This window comes from Lagenorhynchus albirostris, chromosome 16 (genome assembly GCF_949774975.1).
Source record: "Lagenorhynchus albirostris chromosome 16, mLagAlb1.1, whole genome shotgun sequence".
Classification (NCBI taxonomy): Eukaryota; Metazoa; Chordata; class Mammalia; order Artiodactyla; family Delphinidae; genus Lagenorhynchus; species Lagenorhynchus albirostris.
The window spans coordinates 57,400,877-57,415,019 of NC_083110.1; the positions used below are offsets into that span (position 1 = coordinate 57,400,877).

Sequence of the window (14,143 nt, forward strand, 5' to 3'; positions counted from 1 at the left end):
TTTTGCCATTAAAAAATTGCATTGTCTTCTTTATTATTGATTTCTAGATAGTCCTCTGTCAGATATGTGTTCTCACAGTCTGTATCTTGCCTGTTTATTCATGGTGTGTTTTGATGAAAAGTTTCTAATTTTTGAATGAAGTCCAGTCAATCAACCCTTACCCCATGATTATGAAGATATTCTAGGTTTTGTTCTAGTGATAGAAGCTTTATAAGTTTTAGCTTTTACCTTGAAGTCTGATCCATTTCAAATTAATTCTTAAGTGTACTGTGAAGTAGAGTTTGGGGCTCATTATTTTCCCCATGCTTTTTTTTGACTGAAAATTTTTAAGATAGTTTATTTATTTTTTCCTGCAGTTTATTGTTAACATTTTATTGTGCTTATTTTCTGATTGTTTGGTTGGCTAGTATTTGTTTGCTCATTTATTATTTATATTTTTTATTGAAGTATAGTTGATGTATCATATGTTACAGGTGTACAGTATAGTGATTCACAGTTTCTAAAGGTTATACTACATTTATAGTTATTTTAAAATATTGGCTATCTTCTCTGTGTTGTACAATCCCCATACTTTTTTATTCAGTTGTTTTGGAACCATCGTTGAAAAGGCTTTCCTTTCCTCCATTGAATTACATGGGTGCCTTTGTCAAAAATCAGTTGGCTGTACAAGTGTAGTCTATTTCTGAACCTCCTGGAAAAGAGGCTGCTTGCTGCTGTATGCAGAGCAAAGGGTAACAGTGTCTGAGGCACTGACCAACTCCTACTTCATGTCCCTGCATGACATAGAAGATGAGCTCAAAGTCCTCTATTTTTTTTAGAGGTGTCTATCCTTGCACCAAATATTACACTGTCTTGATTGTTGTAATTTTAATAATTCTTGAAATCAGGTAATGTGAGTCCTCCACATTTTAATTTTTAATATTGTTTTGGCTATTCTAGGTACTTTTACACTTCTATGTAAATTTTAGAATCAAGTTAGAATTTCTATTAGAAGTCTGTGGGGTGTTGATTTGGATTTTTTTGAAACTATATATTCATTTGAGTAGAATTAACCTCCCAATAATGTTGAGTCGGGCTTCCCTGGTGGCGCAGTGGTTGAGAGTCCGCCTGCCGATGCAGGGGACACGGGTTCGTGCCCCGGTCCGGGAAGATCCCACATGCCGCGGAGTGGCTGGGCCCGTGAGCCATGGACGCTGAGCCTGTGCGTCCCGAGCCTGTTGCTCCGCAATGGGAGAGGCCACAACAGTGAGAGGTCCGCATATCGCAAAAAATAAAAATAATAATAATAATAATATTGAGTCTTCCAGTGTGCAGACAGGGTCTGTATCTCCGTTTGTCTTTTTAAATTTTTCTAAGCAATGTTTTTTAGTTTTCAGTGTACATTTCTTACACATAGTTTGTTAGATTTATTCCTAAGTATTTAATGTTTGTCAATGCTATTGTAAACCTTTCTCATTCCCTGTTGCTATATTATATAAATGCAATTGGTGTTTGACTGTTGACCTTGTTTACTATCATTTGTGAATAAAGAAAATTTTATTTTTTCTTTTCCAACCTATTTGCCTTTTGTTCTTTTTCTTGCTTTATTTGAATGGCTAAGGCCTCCCTATAATGTTAAATAAATGTGGTAAGAGGACATCTTCGCCTTGTTCCCAGTTGAGAGGGAGTATTACGTCTTTTGCCATTAAATATGATGTTAGTTGAAATTTTTTAGATGCCCTTTATGGGACTGAAGAAGTTCCCTTTTATTCCTACCTTGCTGAGGTCTTTTTTTTTTTAAATCATGAATGGGTGTTTAATTTTGTCAAATTCACCTCCCCATTCTATTAATATGGAGAATTACATTAATTGACTTTATTAAGAAGTTTTGTGTCTGTGTTCATGAGGGGTATTGGTCTGTAGTTTTTTTTCAAATGTCTTTGTCATGTTTTGGTGTCAGGGTTATGCTGGCCTTATAAAATGAGTTGGGAAGTCTTTCCTTCCTCCTCCATTTTCTAAAAGTGTTTGTATATGATCCTGATGTTCTTCTTCCTTAATATTTAATAGAATTCACCAGTGAAACTGTCTGGGCCAGAAGTTTTCTTTGTGCGAAGATTTTTTTAAAATTTATGTGGAGTGTTTTTTAATAATTTCGACTTCTTTAATAGATATAGAGCCGTCTAGATTTTCTATTTCTTATTGTGTCAGTTTTGGTAATTTGTGTCTTTCAAGAAATGTGTCTTATTCAACAGATTGTGAACTATTAATATATTTTATTTTATTTTAATACTCTTCCATTTTGGGCCAGTGAGAGAGCCCATTTAGGCTGCATCTATGCTCCTCTGATGTATGTCCAACATTCCTTCAGTGTTTCCAGGTTCATCTTGTATTTACCCTGTCCAATCCTTGAATCAACCATTTCTCCAGGGAACTCTGGTTCCTTTTAGTGAAGAATGATATTTAGAAGCCAAGATTTAAGCATTAACTTTTATTTTACATCTATATTATATGTTTTGAAAACCATGAATTCACACTGATACCTCCAATGCCAATACAGTGACACAGAGTTTGTTTTAGATTTCTTCCTCTACATATTTGTAATTCTCTTTTCTAATGGTAAGAAACCTGGTTTGAGTGTTTTCCTTTTAGCACTTAAAAAAATCATGTTCCCCAGGGAATTCCGTGGTGGTGCAGTGGTTAGGACTTGGCACTTTCACTGCCAAGGGCCCAGTTCAGTTCCTGGTCGGAGAACTAAGATCCCACAAGCTGCGAGGTGCAGCCAAAAAAAAAAATAGTGTTCCCTTGTCTTCTAACCTTCATTGTTTATGGTGAAAAACCTGCCATTATTTATATTGTTACTCCCATGTATGCAGCATCCCTTTTTTCTTTGGCTGCATTTAAAGTTTTGTCTTGGTTATTGGTTTTCAGCAGTTTTGACTGTGTTGGGCCTAGGTCTTGTTTTCTGATTTTGGGGTTTTTTGTATTAATCTTCTGGGGTTTGCTTATTTTAGATCAGTAAGCCAATGGTTTTCACCAAATTTTAGAAATATTTGGTCACTATTTTTATAACCTTTTTGTGCCTCATTCTTGCCTCTCTTCTGGGTCTCCAATTACACAATGTTAGAGCATTGAAAATTGTCCCACAGGTGGCTGAGACTCTGTTCTTTTTTCTTTTACTCTTTCTGTTCTTCAGATTATTTCAGTTGAATCTGTCTCTGAAGTTCATTGGCCTTTTCTTCTGGCATCTCCAACCTGCTTTTAAGTCCATCCCGTAAATTTTTAATTTCTAGAATTTGGTTCATTTTAGTTTTTTATTTTAAGGGTGAAAATTTCCATCTGTTTACTCATTGTGATTGTATCTTTCTTTAAGTTGTTGAACATATTTGTTATAGCTTCTATAGAGCCTTTATGTACTGATTCCCATAACTAGATCATCTTGGGGTCATTTTCTATTGATTTCTTTTTCTCTTTACTATGGGTCCCATTTATTTTCTTCTCATGTCTAGTGTTTTTGATTGTATAGTGAACATTATAAACAATACATTGTGGAGACTGGTTTCTTTTATCTTCCTCTGATTATCTTACTGGCTGACCACTGTGACTTCATACAGTCTTGGTTTATGTTTGTTAGGGCAGGTGTGTTTTGGTTTTGACCTTAGTCCTGAGGCACATCCCTTAGTCCTGAAGACTTACTCTTTAGTCTAAATGCAGGGTCTTTCTAAGTTTCAGTGGAAAGTTTGAGATGCTTATTAAGCCCCTCTAGTTTAGTAGGAATCAAATTCAAAACCTGTCTCCCCTCATGGGCAGTAGCTGGAGTCTCTGCTCAGATCTTTCAGTCTTCTAACTTTTACTTTCCATTGGAATATTTGGAATCTCCCATTTATGTAAGTAGTTTGAGGGTTAGCCATGGATTTGAGGGAAATTTATATGCATGTTTTGATGCTTCATCCCTGCCCTGTCTTTTTCTATTTTTCTTCTCAATTTCTAGCCACTATGGCTGCCCTGAACTCCATCTTCTGACATCTCAAGCTGATAGACTGTGCCTTTCTAACTGAATTTTAGTCACCCTGCACCAAATAGCCTAGTGAGTACCCTCAGGGAAAAAGCACGTAAACATGGATCTTACCCAGTGTGATTCTCCTTTTTCAAAGTCAGTCCAAATCTCCCGCCAATTTCTGCCTACTTTGGGTCAACCTCTAGTGCCTTTGTTATTTTAAAATATTTTTTCCATAGTTTGTCAGTTATCTGAGACGGGGTTAATCTAATACAAACATCTCTGCCATTATTGGAACCAGAACTCTTTGACTTAAAGTTTTATTTTATTTAGCATATATCAGTTGCTTCATAAATGTCTTAAAAACACATTAAGTTTCATTTTTTAAAAATTGTGTTGTCAGAGGCTTCCCTGGTGGCGCAGTGGTTGAGAGTCCGCCTGCCGATGCAGGGGACATGGGTTCGTGCCCCATGTGAGTCCGGGAGGATCCCACATGCCGCGGAGTGGCTGGGCCCGTGAGCCATGGCCGCTGAGCCTGCGCGTCCGGAGCCTGTGCTCTGCAATGGGAGAGGCCACAGCAGTGAGGGGCCCGCGTACTGCAAAAAAAAAAAAAAAAAAAAAAAAAAAATTGTGTTGTCAGATGACATAAATCACAGCAAGATCCTTTTTGACCCACCTCCTAGAGAAATGGAAATAAAAACAAAAATAAACAAATGGGACCTAATGAAACTTAAAAGCTTTTGCACAGCAAAGGAAACCATAAACAAGATGAAAAGACAACCCTCAGAATGGAAGAAAATATTTGCAAATGAAGCAACTGACAAAGGATTAATCTCCAGAATTTATAAGCAGCACATGCAGCTCAATATCAAAAAAACAAACAATCCAATCCAAAAATGGGCAGAAGACCTAAAGAGACATTTCTCCAAAGAAGATATGCGGATTGCCAACAAACACATGAAAGGATGCTCAACATCACTAATCATTAGAGAAATGCAAATGAAAACTACAATGAGGTGTCACCTCACACCAGTCAGAGTGACCATCATCAAAAAATCTACAAACAGTAAATTCTGGAGAGGGTGTGGAGAAAAGGAAACCCTCTTGCACTGTTGGTGGGAATATAAATTGATAGAGCCACTCTGGAGAACAGTATGGAGGTTCCTTAAAAACTAAAAATACAACTATCATATGACCCAGCAATCCCACTACTGGGCATATACCCAAAGAAAACCATGATTCAAAAAGAGTCATGTATCACAATGTTCATTGCAGCACTATTTACAACAGCCAGGACATGGAAGCAACCTAAGTGTCCATCAACAGATGAATGGATAAAGAAAATGTGACACCTATATGCAGTGGAATATTACTCAGCCATAAAAAGAAATGAAATTGAGTTATTTTAGTGAGGTGGATGGACCTAGAGTCTGTCATACAGAGTGAAATAAGCCAGAAAGAGGAAAACAAATACTGTATGCTAACACATATATATGGAATCTTAAAAAAAAAAAAAAGGTTCTGAAGAACCTGGGGTCAGGACAGGAATAAGACGCAGACGTAGAGAATGGACTTGAGGACATGAAGAGGGGGAAGGGTAAGCTGGAACAAAGTGAGAGAGTGGCATGGACTTATATATACTACCAAATGTAAAATAGATAGCTAGTGGGAAACAGCTGCATAGCACAGGGAGATCAGCTCGGTGCTTTGTGACCACCTGGAGGGGTGGGATAGGGAGGGTGGGAGGGAGTCACAAGAGGGAGGAGATATGGGGATATATGTATATGTATAGCTGATTCACATCATTATAAAACAGAAACTAACACACCATTGTAAAGCAATTATACTCCAGTAAAGATGTTAAAAAAAAAATTGTGTTGTCGGGACTTCCCTGGTGGTCTCGTGGTAGAGAATCTGCCTTCCAATGCAGGGGATGCGGGTTTGATCCCTGGTCCAGGAACTAAGATCCCACATGCCGCGGGGCAACTAAGCCCGCACGCCACCACTACTGAGCTCGCGCGCCTCAGCTAGAGCCCCTGTGCCGTAAACTACAGAGCCCACGCACTCTGGAACCCGTATGCCACAACTACAGAGCCCACTTGCCCTGGAGCCTGCGTGCCACAGCTAGAGAAGAAATAAAACCCACACGCCACAACTAGAGAGAAGCCCACACGCCGCAGTGAAGAGCCTGCATGCCACAACGAAAGATCCCACATGCCTCAGCGAAGATCCTGTGTGCCACAACTAAGACCCAACACAGCCAAAAATAAATTAAATCTTTTTTTTAAAATTGTGTTGTCTGTACATGAATAGTGTTCGTGGTATTAGCAGTTGCAAAAGAAGTACTGAACCTGAGTCCAGAATGTATTAGTACATGTCCCAATAGTGCCTGTACACTAATGTCAAATGATCGTTTATTCTTTTAAAATATGTGTTTGAAATAATTTCAACTTAAACAATATAAGAATAAAACAAATGGATAAATTTTTAAAAGTTTAACTTGTTTAAATGGAAAACCAAATTTATAATGTTATTTTTCTCTATTTTCTTAAATTTTCTTGTCTATTTACTCTTTTCCAAAGAATGATAATTGACCAAAAATGAATTACTTAAAATATTTATGCATCCATTGCTAATATAAATAAATACATAAATGAATAAGTAAACAGACGGGAAGAACTATAGCGCTTCCTTAAGAAGAATTCCAATTAATAGATGTAGATGGAAAGAGAAATTTAAGTCACCATTAGAACACCACAGTAAAAATTACAACAGGCAAGATCCACCAGTATGCTACAATTAGCAGGCAAAAGTTGAAGCAGAAGCAAAATATTTGCATAGTCTTCAAGTATTTCCCACAATATATTTAGTAATTTCTAAAGGAAAAATAATAAGCTTATAATAGAGAATCTTGGCAGGCACAACCTTAGGCAAGTGGTCAAGGTTAATATCACCAGAAACACTCAGCAACATACCTCTTGACTTGATGCATTGAGAAGGGCATATCACCTCTGTTGTATCCTTCCCAATAATGTATAACCTCAGTCTGATCATGAGAAAACATGAGACAAACCCAAACAAAGGGACATTCTGTAGATCAATCAGTACTCTTCAGAAGTGTCAGAATCGTGAAAGACAAGCAAAGACTGAGGAATTGTCACAGGTTAGAGGAAACTAAGGATACACAGCAACTAAATGCAATGTGGGATCTTGGATTAGATCCTGCACAGAGAAAGGATGTTAGTGGAAAAACAACATCCTGGTGAAACTCAAATAAGTTCTTAACTTTATATTGTACCAAAGTTAATTCCTTAGTTTTGATAAATGTTCTGTGGTTGTGTAAGACATCAACATAAAGGGAAGCTGGGGGATTTCCCTGGTGGTCCAGTGGTTAAGAGTCCAGCTTCCAATGCAAGGGACGCGGGTTCGATCCCTGGTGGGGGAACTAAGATCCCACATGCTGCAGGGCAACTAAGCCCATGCACTGCAACTATTGAGCAAGCCCACGTCCTGTAACTAGAGAGCCCACGCGCTGCAACTACAGAGCCCGTGTGCCACAACTAGAGAGGAGCCCATGCGCCACAACTAGAGAGGAGCCTGTGCACTGCAACAAAAGATCCCGTGTGCCACAGCTAAGACCTGATGCAGACAAAAATAATAAATAAATAAATATTTTTAAAAACATAAAGGAAAGCTGGGGAAGGGTATACAGGAACTCATATCTATTTTTGCAACTATTCTGTAAATCTAGAATTTTAAAAACTTGATTCTTTCCTATTATTGGTTATAAGAGATCGCCCACATCTTAAGATTTTTCTCTTTAATTTCAACACACATATTTATAAAAATAGTTCTCAAAGAGTGTTCTTAGACCAGCATCATTAACATCAGCTGGGGACTTGTTAAAAAAGCTCTGGGGGTGGGACCCAGCGATCTGTGTTTTAACAAGCCCAGATGATTCTGACATGCACTATTGTTTGAGAGCTGTTACATGTACTATCAGTAAAAACTTAAGACTAAAAGGAAACATTTTAATTAATATATTGGCAAGTTTGATTACAATAAATTATAACCAGTGTTTTTTTTTAATTGTGGTAAAATACCTGTAACATAACATTTACCATCTTAACTATTCTTAAACATACAATTCATGATATTAAATACATTCACATTGTTGTGTAATAGTCACCACCATTCATCCGCATAACTGTTTTTAAAAAAATTTTTTTAATTTTATTTTTGGCTGCACTGGGTCTTTGTTGCTGCGCGTGGGCTTTTCTCTAGTTGCCGCGAGCCGCGGCTACTCTGTTGTGGTGCGTGGGCTTCTCATTGCAGTGCCTTCTCTTGTTGCCAAGCACAGGCTCTAGGCACGTGGGCTTCAGTAGTTGTGGCTCACGGGCTCTAGAGCGCAGGCTCAGTAGTTGTGGCGCACTGGCTTAGTTGCTCCACGGCATGTGGGATTTTCCCGGACCAGGGCCCGAACCCATGTCCCCTACATTGGCAGGCGGATTCTTAACCACTGCGCCACCAGGGAAGTCCTATCCACATAACTCTTAACGTCTTGTAAAACTGAAACTCTGTACTCATTAAACAGTAACTCCCTATTCCCCACTTCTCCCAGCCCCTGGCAGCCACCATTCTATTTTATGTTTTGACTATCTAAGTGGAATCATACAGTGTTTGTCTTTTTGTGACTGGCTTATTTCACATAGCATACCGTCCTTAGGTTTCATCCATGTTGCAGTATATGTTAGAACTTCTTTCCTTTTTAAGGCTGAATGCCATTCTACTGTATGTATATACCACATTCAGATGAATGCTTATCCATTCATCCGTCAGTGGACACTTGGGTTGCTTCCACATTTTAGCTACTGTGGATAATGCTGCTATGAACATGGATGTACAAGTATCTCATCAAGACTCTGTTTTCAGTTCTTTTGGGTATATACCCAGAACTGGAATTGCTGGATCATATGGTAATTCTATTTTTAATTCTTTTGAGGAACCGCCACTATACTGTTTTCCACAATGGCTGTACCATTTTACATTCCCACTAACAGTGCACAAGGGTTCAAATTTCTCCACATTTTCACCAACACTTGTTTTCTGGTTTGGTTTTGTTTTTTTAATAGTAACCATCCTAATGGATGTAAGGTGGTATCTTATGGTAGTTTTGATTTGCATTCCTCTCATGATTAGTCATGTTGAGCATCTTTTCATGTGCTTTTTAGCCATTTGCATATCTTCTTGGATAGTCTCTGTTCAAGTCCTTTGCCCATTTTTGAATAACTGACACCCCTACCTTTCGTATATACAGTAAAGTCACTGCTGCTCACATACTTGTTCATGGGCACATCAGTGGCACTTCTGGGCTCTCACTTTCTTTACTTCCCCCTGTCTACCTTGTCCCGCAGCTCCCATAAATCTGGTATTTACACATAGGATCTATTTGTGTGCTGATTTTGAGAAATAAGGCAGAATTTGAAAACTACACGACAGTATTTCAGTATTTAAACCTATTTCCAAAAAATTCTCTTTACAGACCTACAACAGCTGTGCCAGACTCTGCTTAAATCAAGAGACAGTATGTCTAGCAAGCACTGCTATGAAGACTGAAAATTGTGTGGCCAAAGTAAGTAATATTACACATCAATATATATTATACCACATGATAATAATGGTTTATCTATAGACATCTTTACTCAGTATTGCTATTAAAGACTATTATAGGATTTTTAAATATTTATTCTATTTTTATTTATTTGGCTGCGCTGGGTCTTATTTGCGGCATGTGGGATCTTTGTTTTGTTTTTTTTTGTTTGTTTGTTTTTTTGCTGTACGCGGGCCTCTCACTGTTGTGGCCTCTCCCGTTGGCGGAGCACAGGCTCGGGACGCGCAGGCTTAGCGGCCGTGGCTCACGGGCCTAGCCACTCCACAGCATGTGGGATCTTCCCGGACCAGGGCACGAACCCGTGTCCCCTGCATCGGCGGGCAGACTCGACCACTGCACCACCAGGGAAGCCCCATACAAGCTTTTTATCTTTAGTTGGGCATGCAGGATCTAGTCCCCCAACCAGGGATTGAACCCAGGGCCCCTGCATTGGGAGCACAGAGTCTTAACGGCTGGACCACCAGGGAAGTTCCTATTATAGGATTTTTAAAAAGAATGTAGGAGGCATCATTTTATGCAAAGCAGATTGCAAGTTGGAGTTTGTTTCTCTTCAGTTGCAGCAGAATTTTTTGATTATGTGTTCTGGTCACACTTTAGTCTAATCCACATTTGTTGCTTGACACTAGTTATGGATTATTACAGATAAGATTTGTGTGGGACTTCCCTGGCTGTCCAGTGGTTAAGACTCCTTGCTTCCACTACAGGGGACACGGGTTCGATCCCCGGTCGGGGAACTAAAGATCCTGTGTGGCGTGGCCCAAAAAAAAAGATTTGTATAAAAAAATATACAGTTATTCTCATAAGTTTGGTGGTGGTTTTAAAATGTAATAAGTATAGAGTACACCATTGTAGGATTGTGAAATATGCTATAGAAAATCCAATTATTATATCACTATTATTTATTGAGCGGCTATTGATAAAAATACCGCTTTTGGTGATCTTGATCTAACTGGACAAGTATGTTTAATCACGTATATGGAGCTTCTTGTTTCTTATATATAAATGTGTGCCATATCTATAGCCTAAATACAAAAATAATCTTATGTATTAGAGATCTTACAATCTAATAATTGTATCAACTATGCCTCACGTTTTCCATCTCTAATTACTCAGGAACTTTGACCGAAATTTAGATTTCAGCCATTTAAATTATTCCAGGAGTAAGTAAGAGTACAGTACGGGCTCTGTTTCTAGACTTCTACTCTGCATATCTGCAAAATTACTGCCTTTTATAACTATTCAGGGATTTGTCACTTTTACAACATTCCCAACTTTAACTAGTTTAATCTATTGTCTAATCTAGTGTTTAATCTATACACTCAGGGTCTCTGTTAGCTGTTATTATTAGAGCCAGGCCGGTATCATGTGTTTACAAAAATCAAGGAACAGCAATTTTTTTTTTTTTTTGCGGTATGCGGGCCTCTCACTGTTGTGGCCTCTCCTGTTGCGGAGCACAGGCTCTGGACGCGCAGGCTCAGCGGCCATGGCTCATGGGCCCAGCCGCTCCACGGCATGTGGGATCTTCCTGGACCGGGGCACGATCCTGTGTCCCCTGCATCGGCAGGTGGACTGTCAACCACTGCGCCACCAGGGGAGCCCCAGCAGCAATATTTTTTATTTTGTTTTATTTCTTAAAACATGAAGTAGTTTCAGTTGATAAAGGACATACTTTATCAACTGAAAATATATCATACAAAATAGAACCATTGGAAATGATCCATGTAAGAAATGTCAGAATTTATTAAAAGTTATAGTGAAAAAAGGTAGAGTTAATCAGTTCAGTTCTTAAATTAGAATGTCTTAATAATTTACTGCAAAATATGAATATTATAAATTAACGTGTATTTATTTTTCAGTCATACAGTCACAACTAGCCAAGTGCTGATTGACCCTACTTTTTATCTAGCATTTGTACATTGAGGAGACCAATAATTTGGGCCTTTGAAAATAATCTTTTTCCTTTTTGGCCATGCTGTTCTCAGTTTCATCACAAGTGGGTGACTTCTGGCTAAACAAGGTAAAATCTTAGCATGAGCACCGATCCAAGGACAGGGTGACGATTTTAATGAGTTACATTGAGAGCTGGCCAAGTGAGCATCTGTTCCTTTTGTTTCTCAATACTTTGTAAGCCAGGATTTCTAAGCTACATAGCTATGTTGGTGTATGTCTGTATGATGGTTTTATATTTTCCTCTACCTTCTACTTTAGCGGTGCATGGTTAGAAATCTTGTGGCATCTGGCACAATGGTATAATTTCTTCTATGCTCTTGAGTGAGGAAATAAATTTGCTCATTGCTGCTGTTTCCGTTGCTCTCAAATGGTGACCCTCTCATCCCATTCTTGCTTATTTTAGCATTATTCTGCCACCTATATCCTTTCATCATCTCCTTAAACACCCTAATTTAATAATGATTTCTATCATTTCCTAGTTTAGGAACCCACCTAACTTTCTGATTCCTTTTATTGGCCCATCTTCATCTTCTGGTTCATTGCTTCAGATCTGAGCCAAATAATCAGTTGGTCAATGGCAAATAAAAACATGTAGCTGAAAATTCTCTTTCTTGCAACAGTCTCCAGTGAAGTGCCAATAACATAGGAATAGGAAGAATTTTCCCTTTTTTATTTACATATGTTATGTGTATCTCATGATTCTGTGCTGCTTCTACTGGCCTCATTTATTGCTTGCCCTTTGAAAAGTAATGACTTGCCATTATTTTTGTAGGTCTGTAAGCTTGTCCCTATTTCATGCTCTTCACCTTTAGCCCTTAACTGGATAGTTTCACCTACTATACTTGATATGGCTGCATTGGTTTTTAACTTGGTACAAGTATGTGTTGTTGATTCAGATTGTGCTCCAAAGTGGCCTTGAATGTCCACCTCCATGGAGAGCCGCTATAATATGGTGATATCAACCATTTTGGTCCTCTAGTTCAAAACAACTAATTCTGATAGGTGTGACTTTGGTTTGGGTAGAGATGGTAATTAAAGTCTAAGACCTTATTATTGAAAACTGTTTATATAAGACATTAATACCAGTTAGTCCCTTTAAAAACAGCAATCCTGTTATGTTTGGACCCCTATAATATATTGTATGTGACTTCTTTGCCAGAGATATCTTAAAATAAATGTTTTATAATAGGTGTATGAAAAGAGACCCTTAGTCCTCTTTAGAATACAAGAAGACAAAGTTGTAAGGCAAACTACAGCCACCCTCGGTTAATAATCTTCTGAATCTCTGACTTGAAGAATGAGTCTTAAGAAAATATTTTAAAATAAAAATGGAGGAAGGGTCATTTTATAGTATAACTTAATCCAAGTAATATTTGGAGGCATTGAGATGTTTTTTATTTCTTCCAAAGCCTTCCTTCTTACTAATTATAGCCCTGTAGTTCATGAGGTTTGTGTTTGGAACATGATAAGCTCTGTGTTTATTGTAGCTTTAAATGGACAGTCATTATTGACCTCCAACTTAATCTTTAAAATCAATAATCACGTTGTACCTAATTGTCAACCTTCATGATGTTTTTTAATTGGTAAAGAAAGCTTACTGGAAAAATAAAGAGCATTAATTTTTGTTATATTTTTATTGACTTCAAGTATTATTGAAAATTTTTGTTTTCAGGATTTTCCCTAATTTACCCTTACACACACACATACACATACAGTTAAAACTGAGTTGTTTTTGAACACATCTGCCTGGATTCCTGCCTAGGTCGGAGAAGTTCTGCCTCTTTATATTTAGAAAATAAACCCCTTCCATAGTCCTTTGTAGATGTGTTCTGTATTGTAGTTGTTGTTGTTTGTTGTTATTGTTTTTTACTTTAGACTAATAATCTTTTTGCAACTGAGACAGAAAAATGTGATGTTCCTTTCCACTCACTCCAGATTTTGATAGAAGACTTGTTTTATTTATTTCCAAAATTATATCCGCAGGAAACAAGCTGTTTAAATTCAGATTATGCTGAAGCAAAATGGTCCTGGTATGAGAAGCAACGTGCTGTTTTACGAGCACAGAGTCCCCTTTCTCATAACTGATTGATAGTAAATATTTTCCTGAAGAATTATTGCCAACCATGAACAGTGCAACTGTTTCACTTTTTTCCTGTGCTACTTGCTGTACCAGCCATTGTCGGTAATTAAGATCTACAATTCACAATGCAGACGTTTGCACTTCCTCTGGGTCTGTGCTATTTATAAGGCATTTCAGCTGTTCAGAGTTTCTTTTGAGTTTTAAACTACGTGTTAACAGACTTCTTTAATATACTGTTCCACAAGTAGCATGTCAGATGGTCCATTCTGCACACAAGCTTCTCTGTTGGTTCTAAAGAATAGCTTTGTGGAGAATATATTAAGATTTAACCATATCATTGAGGCTGATGTGGTTGGAAAAACTGAAGTATAATGTTTTATACATTAGGCTTACTGCTGTATTAAAGAGGCAGGAATTAACTTCAGAAGTAATGTTTTTTCTTCCATCTTTAAATATTTATATTAATTAG

General features: G+C 37.9%; 1 protein-coding gene across 10 annotated transcripts in view; it reads left to right on the forward strand.

Annotated features, from left to right (window-relative positions):
* The window catches only part of BTRC (beta-transducin repeat containing E3 ubiquitin protein ligase), a 184,567-nt gene that overhangs the window by 106,046 nt on the left and 64,378 nt on the right, over positions 1-14,143 (forward strand). For all 10 annotated transcript variants that reach the window (XM_060125589.1, XM_060125582.1, XM_060125585.1 and 7 more), the window contains one exon: positions 9,516-9,605. In XM_060125589.1, the coding sequence (XP_059981572.1) occupies positions 9,516-9,605 (90 nt within the window). The remainder of the gene's footprint in view (positions 1-9,515; positions 9,606-14,143) is intronic.